The sequence below is a fragment of the Anopheles moucheti genome, chromosome 3, assembly GCF_943734755.1.
Source record: "Anopheles moucheti chromosome 3, idAnoMoucSN_F20_07, whole genome shotgun sequence".
Lineage (NCBI taxonomy): Eukaryota > Metazoa > Arthropoda > Insecta > Diptera > Culicidae > Anopheles > Anopheles moucheti.
This window is the reverse complement of record NC_069141.1, coordinates 1,175,180-1,192,842: the sequence shown is the minus strand read 5'-3', so window position 1 is coordinate 1,192,842 and position 17,663 is coordinate 1,175,180. Positions and strand designations below refer to the sequence as shown.

The 17,663-nt window shown below is 41.3% G+C and overlaps 2 protein-coding genes across 2 annotated transcripts in view; one reads left to right on the top strand and one right to left on the bottom strand.

Annotated features, from left to right (window-relative positions):
- Window positions 1–969: 969 nt before the first annotated feature.
- LOC128301021 (uncharacterized) lies at window positions 970–2,051 on the top strand. Its single transcript, XM_053037315.1, has one exon. It carries the CDS (start codon window positions 985–987, stop codon window positions 1,639–1,641), a length of 657 nt encoding a protein of 218 aa, XP_052893275.1. The 5' UTR covers window positions 970–984; the 3' UTR covers window positions 1,642–2,051.
- Window positions 2,052–2,073: 22 nt separating this feature from the next.
- Window positions 2,074–17,663, bottom strand: part of LOC128301020 (nephrin-like) — a 49,320-nt gene continuing 33,730 nt past the window's right edge. The window contains exons 10-18 of the mRNA XM_053037314.1: window positions 13,893–14,046; window positions 10,871–10,982; window positions 7,937–8,018; window positions 5,934–6,075; window positions 4,585–4,769; window positions 4,249–4,490; window positions 3,865–3,976; window positions 2,846–2,904; window positions 2,074–2,755 (exon numbers count right to left, since the gene is read on the bottom strand). Of these exons, the coding sequence (XP_052893274.1) occupies window positions 2,516–2,755; window positions 2,846–2,904; window positions 3,865–3,976; window positions 4,249–4,490; window positions 4,585–4,769; window positions 5,934–6,075; window positions 7,937–8,018; window positions 10,871–10,982; window positions 13,893–14,046 (1,328 nt within the window). The 3' untranslated portion in view covers window positions 2,074–2,515. The remainder of the gene's footprint in view (window positions 2,756–2,845; window positions 2,905–3,864; window positions 3,977–4,248; window positions 4,491–4,584; window positions 4,770–5,933; window positions 6,076–7,936; window positions 8,019–10,870; window positions 10,983–13,892; window positions 14,047–17,663) is intronic.

Below are 17,663 nucleotides of genomic sequence, written 5' to 3'. Positions count from 1 at the left end.
GCTAGAAATAAACGTAGTCACAAAGTCATACCTTACACGAAAGGAAACAAAATACATTTGAGCAACAAAATGAAAAGCAAAAACATATTTGGAAACATTTAAGTGTACAACAGAAACAGACAAACTATCAAACCATAGTTCACCCTACAACACACTCGTCGCTCATATCGACTATCCGCATACCAGGACGATACCAAAAATTAAATCAATCACAATCGATTTGGCCTCACACAGGGTAGAGGCAGACGTGTCGGCCAACAGGTAATGGGAGCTGTTTCGTGCTTATTAAAAAAGTGCGTTTGTATGTTGCGAAACCGGGGATGGTGATAAGGTTGTTGGAAGTTGTAACATAAATTAAACCAACTCGCCGAAAGCATGGATAATGTTTTAAGCTGTAGGCAAAGGGTAGGAAGTGTGTGCGGATAAGAAGAGAATCGAAACAAAAACATAGCGACAGTATAATGAAAGAGAAGGAAACCAGTACACACCACGAGGGCAAATATTATTTGCGTGCGAAAAACAAGCAAAAGAAAAGAAACAAGAAAGAAACACAAACAAACACTAACTATTATTAAATAAAGTCGTACAGTGAATAAGTGACAAATAAATTAACTAAAACCGAAGGCAGAATGTTTCACATTGAGAAATATCACGGTAAAGCTAAATTTTAACCCAAATCAAAAACATTTACTATTTACTATGAAAAGATTGTCAAATAAAAAATTAATTTAAAAAAATAAATAAAGAAATTAATTCAGCAACGGTTTTATTTTCCACGAAATATTTCAATTAAACAATGCTGTTGAAATATTTCAAGTAACGTGTGTTTACGTCTCTTAGTTCGGTGGTCGTGTTCGAAAGAGAAATATGCCATAGTTTGACAACAGAATTCACCATCTCTTTTCAACAATATTTGCCCTCTCGCTCTAATTTTCGTACATTCGCAGGCCAGTTGTTCCAAAACATAAACAGAACGCGGTAACTATGGATAACAAAAAACGCTTTCCGGGTCTAATCGAGCATAATAAAAACTCACCGTTGAAAATACTGGACGTACGATCGATAAATGAGACACTCCCCACATCCAGCTACACGCTACACAAGGCGGAAGCAGCCGAACAGTCGGATGATTCATCTGGAAGTGAAAAAGAATTGGTGATTGACATGGAGGACGCCGAACCCGAGCCTCAGGATCATGAAGAAGAGTTTTTCGTGCAACAATTGGGCCTTGAAATACCGCATGCAGCGTGTAAAATCGAATTAGCACCACCGTCATCAGCATCGCAAACGACCCCAAAGAATCGAATCAATAGAAGAAAAAGCCAACACATTCGGTTGGAGAATGCGGACATAATGTTTGAGGCGCCGATTGACCCAGGATCAGCACTGGAACCAAAATTAGAACCAGAAACAGAACGAGATGAGTTGCAAGAGGCTATCGAATCGAATCGTTACATTATGCAGCACATTGCGCTGTTGCGTACAACGATAAACCATCTGCTGCAGCAGCACCATCAAAGTACGATCGCTTTTCCCAACAAAGCGTGTGATTTCGAGACGGTGGAATCATGGATGGAAAGCTACGAGCAGATAAAGTACGATACCTTGCCAGGAACTAGTCAAGCGAAAGTGAAAAAATAAGCATAGCATAGTATACTGTTTAAAAATGACTTACCATAATGTATAATATAGTAATGTAAGCATACGGCAGCAGTAACTAATAATAAACATCCATTGGTTAAAACGTATCATTGAGCATAGTAATATATTTTAGAGGTAAATGGCTTATCAGGTTAGGTTTGGTTCAAGGATGACTAAAAAAAGGCCGTGCAGTACATTCAGATGTAATTTGTTTTATTAAAAATCTTTCCAGAGTTTTCGTGGTACATTAAAGAAATCCAAAACCAATAAAAAACTAACATGTGGTGTAAAGGATTTCCGTAGAAGAAAAGTGGAAAAGTAAAGCTTAGAAAGGAATACGAAACATGAAGGTAAAATATCCGACAGTAACGCGCTCTAAAGCATAATCGTTTAAAAACGTTCAGTATTTTTTTTATTATTATTGAGATCTGTTTCATAAGTTCACCCCCTAATTCGAATTACAATACTCTCGCACACTCGCTTTCGAAGACAATTCAAGGATATGCACAATAGTTTCACATTTGTTCATCAGTTTTGTTTTTTTGCTAGCTTCGCTTAATTTTCTAGGTTGTGTGTCTTTTTCTGCTTCTTTGCTTTGTTGCTCTATTTTCAATAGAATGAAAAAGAAATAACCGCATACACGGGGAGAGGTTTTGTCACATCACATCGCGTTAGATTGTGAGTGAATAAGTACTTGTACCGGTACGCGAAAGCGACACTCGACAGCTTAGCATAGTTGGCGCGCTGGCAAGTGGCCCAGGAACAACTGCAGAGCACGCTCTGGTTCAAGTGGTCGGCCACCTCGGGTTTGGCCGGGTATCGATGTGTATTGTGCTGACTTAAACAACTTTTATCGATGCAACGCCGTTGCACGTCAAACGCAGCTTTCGGGAACGCGTGTCGTCAGCAGCCGGTCCTTGATCACGTTGATATCGAGCTCGGAACTACCGGGACCAGCACTGCTGGGTACTGCTTTCGATGAGGGCAGAATACCGACGATGCTGCCGTTCGTCCGATACTCGAGTGTGTCCTGCGTTGACACGATGGGATGGTCGACGGTGGCCATTTGATATGTTGCCTGATTGGATGCAAAGTCTCCGTACCGCTGTGCGTCCTACGAGCGTGAAATTTAAAAAAGAAAGGAAATGTTAATAGGAGGACTTGCTGACTGAGCAAAGATTAATGAAATAGTTTAATGTTTTACCTTTTCCCGGGTAGTAGTATCACTGTGCTGTGGTGTCGCAATTAACGGTGTGCAGGACACTGAAAGGGATATGATGCAAATGTTAATTAAGAAAAAGATTAATATGTATTTGCATCCTCTACATCTTATATACATCTTAAACGTTCTCGTTTATGGTATCCTACATCCGAAACGTTCATCCAGTTTCATCTTATCGAGTTGAATAGTTGTACTAATCGGGTGAGAGGTCGTTCGGACCTGAATTACTTATGCGGTCTGGGTTCAAATGCCGATCAATCGATCTGATGACATACAAGAAATGGGTTTCTTCTTGTTATTTACCGGCAAACAACCTCAAGAGGTTTAAGCTCTGCCATTTCTGGCCTTCTTCTTTATTTAGTCGAGGGGGAAGATCTCATAGAGAACCAACATCCCAGAAGGGGAAGCCTGCTAGTTGACAGGAACCACCCGGTCATGGCACTGCCCGATTTGCATTATGCACCTACGGACTAGAAGCCCCTCTATCCTCGGCAATACTAGCGGATCGCCTGTAATGGCATTAACTTCACTAGCAAAGACCTTACGGCACGCTCGAAAACCTCAATATCGAACCTCCCACGGCAGCCATTTGTGGCCTTATATGATTTTTATTTACACGAAGCCGGAATTTCGACGTGTGAAGACAGGCATCGCTACCAATACACCATCGTGTCGCCCTAAATCATTTTCGCTTTGATTAAAAGCAGGAATAATGCAATATCAACCAAAAAAGGTTTGCAATGCATTGCTATCTTATCGAACATTATTCAAACTTCGATTTTTATTAAAATTCTTTGAAATTTTGCTTATTTCAATAACCCAACATCAAGCATTAGCGATTATGATTTCTATAACACCCACTCAGCCGGTTCGTTTTAATTAAGTTCCCCGAGGACTAGATTCCAATATAAAAATGCGACATTTCGCTCTGCATAAACATGCACATATACAATCGTTTCGCATGTAACGTATTCACAAGCACGTAATGATGACGCACTTACCCATGTTGAACTGTGCCGGTATGACGTCCGGTTCCGGTTCGTCATCGTTCGAGTCCTTGGAGCAATTTTTCTTTCGCGAACTGTGCCTCCGTAACATTTGCACGTTTTTCAGCTGCAAAAAAGAGCAGAGAGAATAGATATAATGGAAACAAATTAATTGCGCTTCGAGTAGTCAAAAGGCAGGCGCGGCTGCGGGCGTGTTTTGACAGTTGATCCGCGTGGAAAGATGAAAAGGTCACTGTTACAATTAACGAGCTTGGGTGGCAATTTGCCCCCCTTATCTTCAACCAACTGCCTAGTGTGTGTTTGAGTTGATCTTCAAACGGTACCCATCGGAATAGATCGTCGGCGGCCACTATTGATGGCAACCTTTTGCAAACGTACCTTCAAACAGTGTGCACCACATTCGTATTCGTCCGGCAGGAGCACGTTCTTCGTCTGCTGCTCACCACTTTTATCGCTCGCATCGCTACGTTTCGCGGCCCCACGGCAGCACCATCCGCTGGGCGCGAAGCACCGGTTCAGGTATGTTTTGGTGGAAATTGATAGAGCCAATATTATGACGGTGAGCAAAATGCCAACGGCTATCGGTAGCCACTCGACGCTGTCCGTCCGGCGTTCGGTTACTGTTTGCGTGCGGGGAAAGACCAGCAAAAGAACCGGTGGGAAATGAGGAAGGTAATCGAAGTGTTACGCGCGAGAGCTGCCGCTGGTACTTACCGGGCCGATAGGGCTGGATGCGACCAATTTCAAAGTCCTGTATTAGGACGGGTGTGCTGCGACCCTTCTGATTGATTGCGTACACCACGCAGGAGAGTGAATTGTTCTCCAGTGTCATCAATGCGCTCAGCTTTTCCAGCCGGTCCAGCACGAAAAGTGGCTCATTTTTGTTGGAAAAATTAAACCTGCAGTAATGGGAAATTTGTAAAACGGTTGCGTAGATAAAACAGTTAATTAAAACGTAACTTTATTCGAATTTAAATAAGTTTTTATCTAAAATATTATTTCCAGGAAACATAAGTTTGTTTTGTCTTCAAGTTAAGCTTTCTAAACAGATCATAGGGGTTTAATCCATTATATCACAACGTATGAAATTTTATACCTAAAAATAATTTTCTTTTAAAGCTGTATTTATTAAACTTTAAGTTTCATGTTTATATATGTTTAAACTATACGTTTCTCCCTCGGCATTTTTTAAAGGGAGTGAAATGATAATTTAAGAGTGCTTTAAGTTTCTGGAACACTTTATGGGTAGGCAATAGACCGATAATAGACAACGTTTACCGTATATTTGAGGATAAAATTCAAGATAAATAAAGAAAAAGGAAAAATTTGTTCTGAAGATGATCAAAAGAAAATAATGTCATATGAATAAAAATCCTCCTATGAATACAATTTTAAACTAAATTATGTGTTGTGGATTGCATACATTCCATCTTTTTAGAATGACCAATCGATATTGCTATTTAAATGATGATATTGCTATTTATGGGGGTTTTGTATCGGATAATTTTGTATTTCGTTTTGGATTTGTATTCCAGATTTTCTTCATTACAGTATTTTTATTGCAATTTTCGGCTTTAAACAGCCAGGTCTGAATAAGTTCTTAAATATGTCCTGACGAACAACGCATGAAATATCTTGTTTACTGTCTTTTTCACAGCTCAGCTGAGATTTAGTCTTGTTAGAAGTAGGTTTTTATTCGGATGACTGATTATCCCGATATCGGTTTTACAGCAGACGCAATATGTATGTCAGATTATTGGATCAAATAGAAAAAAATCGATCTTTTAAATCTCATAATCATGCTAGGTGTACAAATGCTTGACTTCCGAACTGGATGTTTGCTTGCTGGTTGCTGCCAGTTGAATATTGATACTATATCCACACCACTTTTACTACTTTGTTTCAACTGATTCTTTTGCAATCGAATGCTTAAAGCTTACTGCTATATATATTCTCCATGGGATCGTAGCTTGATAAGACACAACCACTTGAATACGCAAAAAACCCAGTGCCCCACTCAGGGATGGCGAAATGAAATCACCCCCTCCTAGTAAAAATCTTACCGTCGGGTTCCGGTCCTTTTCGATATAAGCTCAAGCACAAACACTTGCGGTAAGCCTCCGTCGTAGCCGGGCGTGCACTGGATTTCCGCAAACTGTTGCGTCCGGTTCGGCAGACTGCAATTACTTACCGGCGACGGTAGATCTGACACGGCCGGAAGATGAATGTCACGGGATAAAGCAGCACCAAAACGAACACCCGGTCCAAAAAATGAAATCAAACAAACAAAAATGGAGAAACGTTAGTATCAGGTGCGTGTTTTGATACCCGACATTACCCAAGGGAGGACGGTCGAGGATGCTGATGGGATTTGTGTGAACGTTTCTTGCGCGTGTGTGTGTGCGGGTTAGACACTGGTTGAGCTAAGCCACGGTTGGCGCGCTGGACATGCGTTGCGTGCAGAACGGATATTCTTTTTCGGATTAAATGTGATGATTGGAATTGGAAATAGAAACGATTTCTTCGTGCGAATTCGCCCGGGGCCTTTCAGCGCACCAGTAAATTTCGGCAAGAAGAAGTGCTCAAGTGAGTTGGAATTTTTTTTGGAAGAGACTAACAATTCCAAGCGATACGCTACAAGAATTGAAAAGAAACGGGGAAAACGTGAGAGGGACAAAATACTAAAATGGAGAAAGTCTGCACAAGTTAGTTTCGTGCACCGAGCAGCAGATGGCGCTGCATCGGGCAATATACACGTTTATGTCAGCTTTCCAAGGCATGCTTGGAAGGGACAGAACACGAACAGCAATCAAAAAAAGAAAAGAACACGTTCCACTTTGGGCACTTCTGTCGCATTGCACGCAAACCCGGTTCATGCCGTCAGCGAAAGGATAATGACCGAATCGGAGTGGATGAAATTCGAACTGAGCAAAGTGATGGAGAACGGTTATGGGAACGAGAAACAAAACAAGAGGAGAATAAAAACACAAGCAGGCTAGAAAGTAGGATCCTGACAGTTTCCAATGTCACCAGTATCAAGCGCAAGGACCAAACGGTCGAACCGGCCGATAGCCATGTTGAGTGAAAAGTAGGATGAGATGAGGAGAGGTCAAGGGAGAGAGAGAGAGAGAGAGAAAGAGAGAAGGACAAAAAATCCTGATGTGCAAAATGATTGATGCCCACAGTTCTGTCGGATCGGGTTGGTAGATGGAATACTGTCACTATCACACGTGTGCAAACATACTATCCTATATAGACGGAGGCACACACTCAAACACACCCACATATACAAAACAAGGTCGAAAAGCTCGAAGGATCGTAGTCGGAGACGTACGTACGTCCGGAGTATTAGAGATGACACACGGTGTGGATGATTTGTTATTGGGGCTTCATTTCGCAGGACGCAGGAACTGGATCGTGGTCGTGGTGCGGTAAAGTGCCGGCAAAACATGGAGGGTTGCTTATTTGTTTTTGCAAGCCTGCGTTTGCGTTGCGGTCGAGGAACATGTGAGGAGCAAAATAGATCGAAATCGACTGGAACCGGTCCGAACTGGGGTTCGGGTTTTGCGGGCTGGGCTGGGTGTTATTTTTGTTTCCCATTTAATCCGTTCACGATTCACGATCCTTTTCCACGCCACCGCAGCGGCATTGCGTAGCTGCATTTGACAGCCGATGTCGAACCCCTTGGCCCCTGGTACCGATGGCCGATGGCGCACTGGTGAAGAGCACATGATGTTGATGCGGTCAAACGAAACTACCACCCCGCACACACACACCCACACATAGACTCGTGAGCTTGTCTGTCTGCCTAGGCCCAACAACGTTTGTGTATGTATGCGAGCGAAATGTTCGATTGGCACACTGGCTGGTTTGTTCGAGGTTGGTACGGGGATTTTTTTTAGGTCGAAGGGAAGGAGCATGAGGAACGATTGTACGAAAGAATCCACAATCTAGGTTAGGTTTGGAGAGCTGGGATGATATTGATTTTGCGGACCTCTCGTCCATCCTCCCTCAAGTTTGTATAAACCTTTCCTAAAAGCAAACCAAAAAAAAAAAACATCATTACCTGCCAGGACGAGCTGAAATGTGCACGGTTGGCTTTGAGGACCAACTTCGTTAACAGCCCAGCAGGTTAGTGTACCGTAGTCCTGCAAAGATAGAATAAATAATAAGTGAAGAGACGAGACAAAAACTCCCGAAAGGAAAAGGAACAAGAAAACAAACACAAGAGAGAAAGAGAGAGCGAGAGGTTATTGTACGACCGTAAAAGTGTGCTGATGCTACAATCTACATGAACTAGAACAAAGTGAAGATGACAAATCGATGACAGGCTGAAGCTTTCTTTACAATGACACGTTTGCAAACATTCGTTGTAGGCAGCATGTTGAGCAACAGAGTTGGTATGAATTTTGTAAAGGAAATTCATCGTTGCCAAGGCTTTCCAGTGGCACATTTGATTACAGATTACGGGGGAGTGTCATGCTGCTTAATTAAAACGCTATCAGTGAGACATATCATCGGCATGCCACGTGAGTCTAGAGGAGTTTTTTTATTAGAAAAAAGGCGTTGCTTTAAATTTCATAACGAGATATTCAGCTTTCGTACCTTCTATTTTTAGCCTAGACGATTATGAAATATTTAGACAGCAATTTGTTTCAGGATGAGTAATCATGTGTTCATGTCATTGAGAATGTACAAAAGTAATTTAATCTCAAAATGAATGTATTTTTTTTTTCTTCGCGTGTTTGGTACACCTTTCTGTATCGACTGCTATTTTCCATATGGAGACGCCTGGTGTTTTATATGAAAAAGCATGATGTCTTGCTTGGAGACGCCCAGTGAATTATATGAATTTAGTTATCAGTTTAGTAGAATAAATAGAGTAAAATTGATTTTATTCCACGCCAAAAAAATAATAAGGTGAATAAGAAATGTAATGTATCGTATTTTTATAACGTTCCACAATTTCTAGGGATGGAGAGCAGTGAAGGCATTTTTTTTGGCTTTACTATATTATTAAACTAGCGACAAAAGTAGTGTGTAACTTATGATAGTATGGTTAGTCATTATCAGTTTTACAGTATATGGAGAACCCAAACATAATCCCATCTGGGATTATGACCATTCTCTCACAGAAAGGACTAACTATCCGGCTGAGAGGTAAAATAAGTCTAGTAAGCCAAAAATGGCCAACATCTCCTAGTAGATCGTTATGAGATTATGAAGAAGAAAAAAAATGATCAGAAGAAGAAGAAGCCACGAATACAAAAATAGCAATGCAAACATCTGGATAAAAATTAATTTTCAAATAATTAAATAGGTCTTGGAAGACTATCAGTCCTGCTGCACCAAGAAAACACAGTGAGCAGTAATTGAGCCAACAAAAAAAAAACACAATGATTCCAGGTGGAGTAAAGAGTTGGAAATGATGCTTCACAGCATGATATTTATTTGATTTTTCCAGTAAACCGAAAACTAAATTTCCACCAGACACTAGGCGTCTCCATTTAAGAAATGAAAATGTTTTGGTGTATTTTCCATTTTACAAACGAAAGCATTTCAAGCAGCAAACAGATCAAACAAACTTTAAATCGAGAGATGGTCAGTACATTAATAGTTTTCCTTCACGTACGCAGCTTTCAATGTCTAAATATGAACTATGTATGCTTGCAGCACTGTCAGCTGAACCGAAATGGGTTTATACGCCAACACGTAACTCGCTCTTTCTTATCTGGTGCGAATACGGAAGTAAGTGACAGATCGTGTACCACCCGTAAAGCCTTGACGATGATGGTGATGGGTCCAGACACGGCCCCAGCCTCGGACCAATTTGAGCACAATACACCGCAGAGTAATCGGTTCACTTTTATGCATAATTCGATACCAACCGTACATCATAAACCAATTTTACGGACATTTACAACGCGCGTTCGGATCGAGAAATGAATCACCCCTGGGGTGGGTGTAGTCTTTCGTCTCGCTGCCATATAAAAGCGGGTGGATACCAGCACCGAATGGAGGTAGTAAAGGGATAAGCGACAACACACTCTCTTGGAGCCACTTTACTGGTGGATAATGTGTAAGCCTTGCTTTAAAACGCATTGAAAAGCACACACACACACACACACCTAAGGTGGAGGGGTGGTTCCATCAGAAGGTCCCCCAGAGATTTTCGGCATGCTATCGAAAGCCGACAGCTTCAGGCTATAGACAGTGTTTTGTTTTTCTGTGTGTCTTTCCAGCTGGTGTATATGTATACTGTAAGTCATTTTTCACACGCATAAAAGACGCCGGTTAAATAGCAACAAAAAAAAAGGACACATCCGGCGGGCAACTTAAAGCAGCGTTAGCACTTGGTAGGGTTTCGTAATCCTTCCGAGTGAAGCTTCTGCTCGAGTTACGAGACATTATTGTGACGGTGACGGTCTCCCACCGATTGATGAGATTGACGGTGAAATGCTTTCGGAAAAGCGAGAGTGAAAAGAGCTCAGTGGGCGTAAGGTGACTACGGCCCGCAGAACGAGAGCGTGCTGTAAATTGGGCAAACGTTACGAGGTGATTTTATGTTGGGTTTCATCAAATTGCTGATGCAAAAATTAACAAGATGTTTGGTAAATTAAATGAAGGAAACGCCATAGGAAGAAGATATGTCATTCGAAATGCATCACCATACAAATGTATATAATTTTTAGTATAAGTATTACAGTAAATTCCTCATTCATGCTTAGCAATCCAATTTCATGATACTGTAACAAATTATAGTAAATGTAAAATGCAGGTATGAATTAAACAAAAACTCATAACACATTTCTGAGGCAGTGAATTCTGAAACTTTCAGGTGATCCAAACAACATGCTATCACCTCCTCCCGAAAAATAACACAATCTCTCATGTCCACCCACTTTTGGTCGAATGTGATATCGAATCAAATCACCAAATGTGCTTGGGTGTGAACGAAAAAATCTACGTAAAACATTCATCGAACCCGTTGCTTGCTCACCTGATCCGTCACCGGTGCGTAATTCAGTATGCTCATGTTGCCTTGGCTAGTGTACCGATGTGCATCGACCTGTAGAATTTCGGCAGTGTTGTTGAATCGCCAGTGAAACGACCTGGGAAGTGGTAAAAGGAACGAAAGGGGCTTCTCAATCAAACGCACTGTTCGTCAAGTTCGGTACTGCTCGAGCACCCGATGTACCCCCGATGGTGGTGAAGCGTGCTAAAGGTTTTATCTGTTTGTTTGGGTTTTCTTTGGCACATCTTAATCCACCAGCATGTGTCCCCTTGATGTGGGAAAGCTTTCCCTTAAAGACAATTAAAAACTCTTTTTCGGAAAAGGCTATTAAAACACTTTTAAGCAAGCATTAGCGGCAGGATGTAAGGTGAGTCTCTCACTTGCGCTTTCATTCGCAGAAGGATATTTTGAAGACATTTTCTAAGCGAGACAAGTTAAACAAAAAGTAAAAAAAGAAATAGATTTTCCCTTGCCACAGTTAGGTGGTGTCATTTTAACCGAGGTTTTAGGACACCGTCCTCAGACACCCGGTTCAGGTTGGTCAATAATTAAATAGTTCTTGGAAGACTGTCAGTCTTGCTACACCAACAGGTACAGCGAGCCGCGATGCGAAGAAAAATAGGGGAATGGAAATTCCACCCCATCCTGCATAGAGTTTGGCTTGTTAGAAATCATACGCTAAGACTGGAAAAAATGGAAAAAACAAAATGAATGTTAATAAAATAACGAGACCATTGTAAACGAAATTACCATACCCGCCGCCATGGCATCCGGCACTGTGGGTCTCAATTCCGTCCCGTTCGTAATGTGGCAACTTTTTAATAAGTAAACATGCACCGGATCCATGCACCGAGGCTGCCGTGGTTCGCATACAACATACAACCGAGCCACCACCGAGCGCAGAGGCTGAAGTTGTGGCAGCAAAAATGGCAAAACTTTGGCTCGCGCGCACTCCGGCGAGCATCTTCAAGCTGCCCACACTTTCAACCGGGCTGGCAAATGGTTTTTGCTCGTGGTGGAGGTTCTCATCGTTTGGGGTGAGGATGGTTTTTTAGTTTTCTGCTACATATATGGGTATGTGTGTTTGTGTGTTTTTGTGTTTAAAATACTTTACCCGATCTGCTCGATGCTTTCGGAACGGAACGGTGTATTTGTTTTGTTCTGTTTTGATTATTTTCTTGCTGTTGTCTCATAACATTGCACCGACGTGGCTTGTAATCAGCGCACGTATTAGTGCAGCCGGTCACAGTGTTTCGTGCGGAATGTCTCCTTTCCTCCCGTTCAGCCAAACAACAGCTTGCAGCTTGCAGGAGTTTTTAACAAGAGCAAGTTTTGCGTCAAAAGTGGAACTCAAATCAAACAGCGAATACACATCCCATCCCACCTGAACACGCGTGTATAGTTTTCGGGGCGGCTCATAATGATTCGGGTGGTTGATTATGATGCTTGTTTATTTATTTTTTCTCTCCGTATGTGTTTAGTGGACGTTTTGTACTTTCACTAAGCTCGGCTAATGGAGCCCACATTTAGCCAACGGAGCGCTGGAGGCTACTGCTAGAAGCCTTAGGTACACCCATACGCGTAAGTCGAATGAATGAAGTTTGCTCGGTGAGTGAAGTAAATATACGTGTGGTTCGTGGTGTTTTGTAGTAAACCGGCTAAGTTGCCATTGTTTGATAATTTTACGAGTAGTTTGCCTGAGCTAATAGATTGTGTTTTGCAGCCAGGTTTTGATGATGCAAGAATGTTTGTTTGCAGTGCATGATGTTTTCAATAATGCATGGAAAACTATTACGTATGCCTAGGAGGAAAATAAAACTCTATGAGACTGCACAGAAACACAATGATAGTTGAGAATCGCTTTGTAAATGATTCACAAGCACTTCATCATATTGGGTTGGCCTTCCCGTGTTAAAACAACAATTAGAAGACAGGTTCAACGGCCCTTCTAGAAACGAAGTTCAGCTAGCAGTCACTAGAGGATGCACCTGATCGCTTCACGATCAGTAGCGTTGGTAGATGAGAAGGATGTGCGTGGACTATGCAACCCGAGCGGGGATCGAGCCTTCACGAATCATATTTGAACATATCAAGGTATGTATACAGTTTCAAGGAATAAAATGAATCCGACAAGACAAATCCAATCCAAAATCCAAATTGTCTTTAGTTATAAGTTTTTAATTTTAGTAATGTTTTGCATCAATGTACGTAACACATTTATGATTATTTCAATGTAAAGTTAAGTTTAAAAGTGTATTTCTTTTTTAATTAATCTATAGTCGAAGCACAATCAAGATTTAAGCATAAACTGCAATCTCGACGATTATTATCAATTACTCAATTGCAACTAGTCGCTACAGGTTTCCGAATCCAGTTCTGTCGATAAGTACACCACTGCATTCACGATAAGACTTGCCGTAATTAAATCATTTGCTTTGTAATATAATGAAATCCTCATGCATTTTACTCCAACCACCAACGCATTGCGTGCAGTGGACGATGGGCGTAGGCTTAAACTTGTTTCCCTAACAGAAAAGCTGTACGTTCTTGCAACAGGGTAGTAACGCTAACACCACATTGTGAGCCGTGTTGATTTACCTGAAGGAATCATTTCGAATAAAGGAGCAGGATGCTAGTTCCGGAGAGTCTTGACGTTGGTGAGTAACTAAATGAGTGGGCATGTTTGCTCCTTACCAACAGCGGCTCGGTTTGCCTGGTGCGTTTACTCCAACAAGTAAGTTTTCGTGTGCTGCGGAATGACGGAATGTTCAGAGTAGGGCGATATATTTGTTGCTCTGTACGCTAGGAAGCATGAATAATATCCCTTCTCAAGAAAAAAAGCCCTTGCTGAAAAGCAAATCCTTCGTGCAAGCCGGATCCTTTTTAAACTTCATTCATCCATCGTACACTCTAAAGACCGAGCTCTCAACCCGCATGAACCAGTTCGTGACGCAAAACGGCAAAATAAAAGAGGGCAGTAGGTAAAAATAAAATAAAATGCACTTACCTGGCCGGTGGGTCGGCGAAAATGTGGCACGGAATTTCCACATTCTCGTTCCGGGACGCGCCAATTAGTATGGTATTCCGGTTGCCTCCGGACAGCTCGCTACCGTTCCCAGACACACTTCCAGCCAGCCGTTCAGTGGCACAGACGGGTACATCTGTAATGAGAGTGCAGCAGCACCAGTGATGCGGCATGCAAAGGCGGGAGAAAGTGAGTCCGTTAATTACTTTCATCAACACGCGTCCCGTATCGTACACGTGGTTTGCACCCTGGTACACACACACACACGCTCATATTCTCCTTTGGCAACCTGCACCCATTCCATCCCCAGAGTGGCATTGGCAGAGATTAAAGTTCCAAAAACCTGCTCCGCGTTGGTACTGCCGATTCCCGTACATAGCAGTGGTTGCACGTCGGGGTCAGTTATGAACCGCAATGAAATCAAAAAATCACTTCACCTGCATTCGAAGCTCCAACTAAACTGGCCATCTAAAGGAAGGTCATTGATGCGCACCGAGGTAACTCAATGTAGTACGATGTTGGAAACGATTTTGGCACATTTTCATGCTGCCAGTTGAATGGAAGAGTTTAAATGGAAGTTGTTTTTTTTTTGTTGTTGTCTGTTGTTGTCATAAAATGAGCGTCTGTTTGTGGCAATTCAGACGCAAGACTTAGGTGTGCAACAGTGCGCAGAGATGGTACCAAAGCATCGTTGCGGATGCGGATGAATACGGTCTCTGCAGAAGGGTACTTTTTTGTCTTGAAGCAAGATAAGATGGTTATGATTGCAAGATAGTGTGAAACTCATGATGACTGCTAATGGAAGTGTCGTTGAAACGTGACGCACGATTAGCATGGGAGCAAAAGTTGCCAAAAAAGGGGTTGTGGTAGGAAATAGTATGATTCTTTTTGCGGAACATTAAACAATGTAATTCATTTAATTGCTCGAAAATGCCCTTGAACGATCAAAAATATTATAGAAATCACTATCTATTGCAGTAAAGGATGTAAATAGAGCCTTTTTAACAAAAAGTGTGCAATATGTAATTAAAAATTAAATGTTTGCTAAATTCAGGCGTGCACAACGTAGATTTAATGGTAGCGGCGAGCTTGTTTAGTGAGTGTAACAATCTAATAAGATTTTTTTTCATGGCTATGACGCACAACCTACGAAACCTTGAAAGCATTAATTGTCAATTGCTCGCACAAAGAAACATCATCTGCTAGGGGTTTTTCATGTTTTATAACTGCATCCTTGCATGAAATTCGCCTTAAAGTATGCAATCCGCATTTCATGATAGAAGGGCAATAGGGCGCCTATGTTGGACAGATTATTTGCCAATATAATACTTGGTAATTCAAGACATTAAATGATAATTAATTGCAGTTTTGGGGTAAATTGGACAGAAAATTAGTTGTCATAATCATTAAGTAAATATAATTTGTGTAGATGTTGTATTACAAATTCACAAATTCAAAATGTAGAAGGAACTACAGTGGAACTTTTGATTTGTAAACGTAGTACGCATTTTAACTGTTGGAAGCTTTGACCTTTGATAAGCAATACCTCTTTTGAAACAAATGAATCACAATTCCAGTTCTAAGTGCAGAAAATAAATCTGCTCATTTTTCATCACCTGTAATCATTATGGGTTGTCCGAAATGATAACTGTGGTTGTTGAAGAGCCCTAGCAAAATGAATCACCTACCCATATGCAGCCACGTTTATTTCATGTTTGATTATCATATCGACCGCATTGCAATTGTTTTCCTCCTCGCCAGAACGTGTCATCCCCGGATGGGCATGTTTCATATGTGGCCAACTAATCGTGGAATTAGTTCCAGTTTGGCGAGGTGATTGGTTAGGCTTCTGGTCAGCTGCATCTCTTTCACACGCAATGCAACTCACCTTGCCATGAGTGTAACCAGGTTATTGGAAGCAAAAGCGAGAGAAATGCGCACAAAAAAAAAAACATACAGCAATGGAAACAAACGTGAACCGGATGCGATTGTTCGTTTTCATTTGTAAGCCAATATATCGGTTGCGAAAGCCGTTTATCGGAATGAAAATTTGGTTTTCATGGTCGGGCGGTTTTAGGGGCACACGCGATATGTGTGTACGCCAGTATTAAACTCCACACGATGCAGCGCTTGTGCGCGATTATGTATGTATGTGTTTCCTGTATAATAATGCTGCTACAAGCGCCCTGGTGGCAATTATTTTGTTTCATTTTTAACTGTTTAGCAGTAGGGTATCGTTACCCTGTCCTGTGTGAAGCTAAACACGCAACAGTGCGGGCCGGATTCGGTCACGTAAGCCTTCTAAATGTGCGCCAAACCATAAATGACAATATTGCGAAAGCGCATTTTGCAATAATCTGATTACGGGCGGCCACCTTTTCCCGCTAACGGGATGGCGCATATTTCAATAATATGCTAAATATAATTAATCGAAACGATTCCCGGTTTCGGCCAGGTCCACGTGCGGGTAACACGAGCCAGTGCAGGGCCGTATTTTAGTATGGGGAATCACTTTTTTTTCGCCAAAATTACCTTCACCTACCTACAAGCTGGCTAGGGGTTTCGTGGTCCGAACCTTTTGCCCTGGCATTATCGTATTCAAGTGGTCACTTCATCACTTTTGATAGAATAAATCGTTGCCTAGGATATAATTTGCATATTTAGCGTGGTACGGCTTACAGTGCACCCGTGCTGGGAATTAAGTTTCATACGATTTTGTAGCACACGGTACTGATCATTTAAAAAAGTAAAACATAAGCTTCGTTGGGACGCTAGCCAGCGTTTGGTAATGCATTTCTTTCTTTGACTTATTAAAGTATTGAAATTTGCCAATTTTCTACACCCATAAAACATTTCTGTTTCACTTCAATTGGATGTATTTTTCTTCACGTTTGGGAAAATAAAATCAGCCAATATTCTACGCCAATATATAGGGTGGGTTAATTATGAAATAATCGGATTGCATGATTGAACGTATGCTTTTTGGAAAATGATTGTAATTAATAATTTTGCTACGTTTACGTAGAAAGATTCCTATTTGATGAACTAGTTGACTCTTGTCTGAACGCTTGCATTTATCTGTAGCGGTAAAATTAGTTCGTTCTGTTTCTCTGAAGTAACGCAACAAGCAACACATATTGTGCGTTGTTGTGAATTTACACTTGGCTTACGGGAAAAAAACTGTGAACAGAGATTACCTGACACAAACATGATTTTGTGTTCAGTTTATAATTTAATTTGTTTTATAATACTGAAGTTAGTTTTGCTCTTGAACAGGAATTCTGCATAATGTTGATGTGAGACTTGAGGTATCATTTTTAACTTAGTTGCTATAATCAGAAATCTTTTAATATGTAACTAGTTAAATTATGTTTTAGTGTTTGAGTTATGTCCAAACAATCAACAAAAATGTTTCTATTTACTTTACAGGGTTAATCCTAAAAGTAGTGACAATAAATAAAACCCGTTACGCCAGTTGGGACAGGTAGTGGTGAGGATTCACTTTGACGCACACTAGGTATCAGTCATCTTTGAGGTTACGCATCGATAAAATGGGACTTTCCGTGTGCCTCTCCTTTGAGTGTTTGACACGGTGCAATGGAGGCGCCCAGTCAATCAACGTGATTCCACAGCCTCCTCATATCCCGCACTAGTTCTGGCTGCTCTTCATTTTTACGGTTGGTAAAAAAATCAAGAAGAGACACTGGGGCTCAAATAGAGACATCCAAAAAATGCCAAAACAACCCTTAAGGG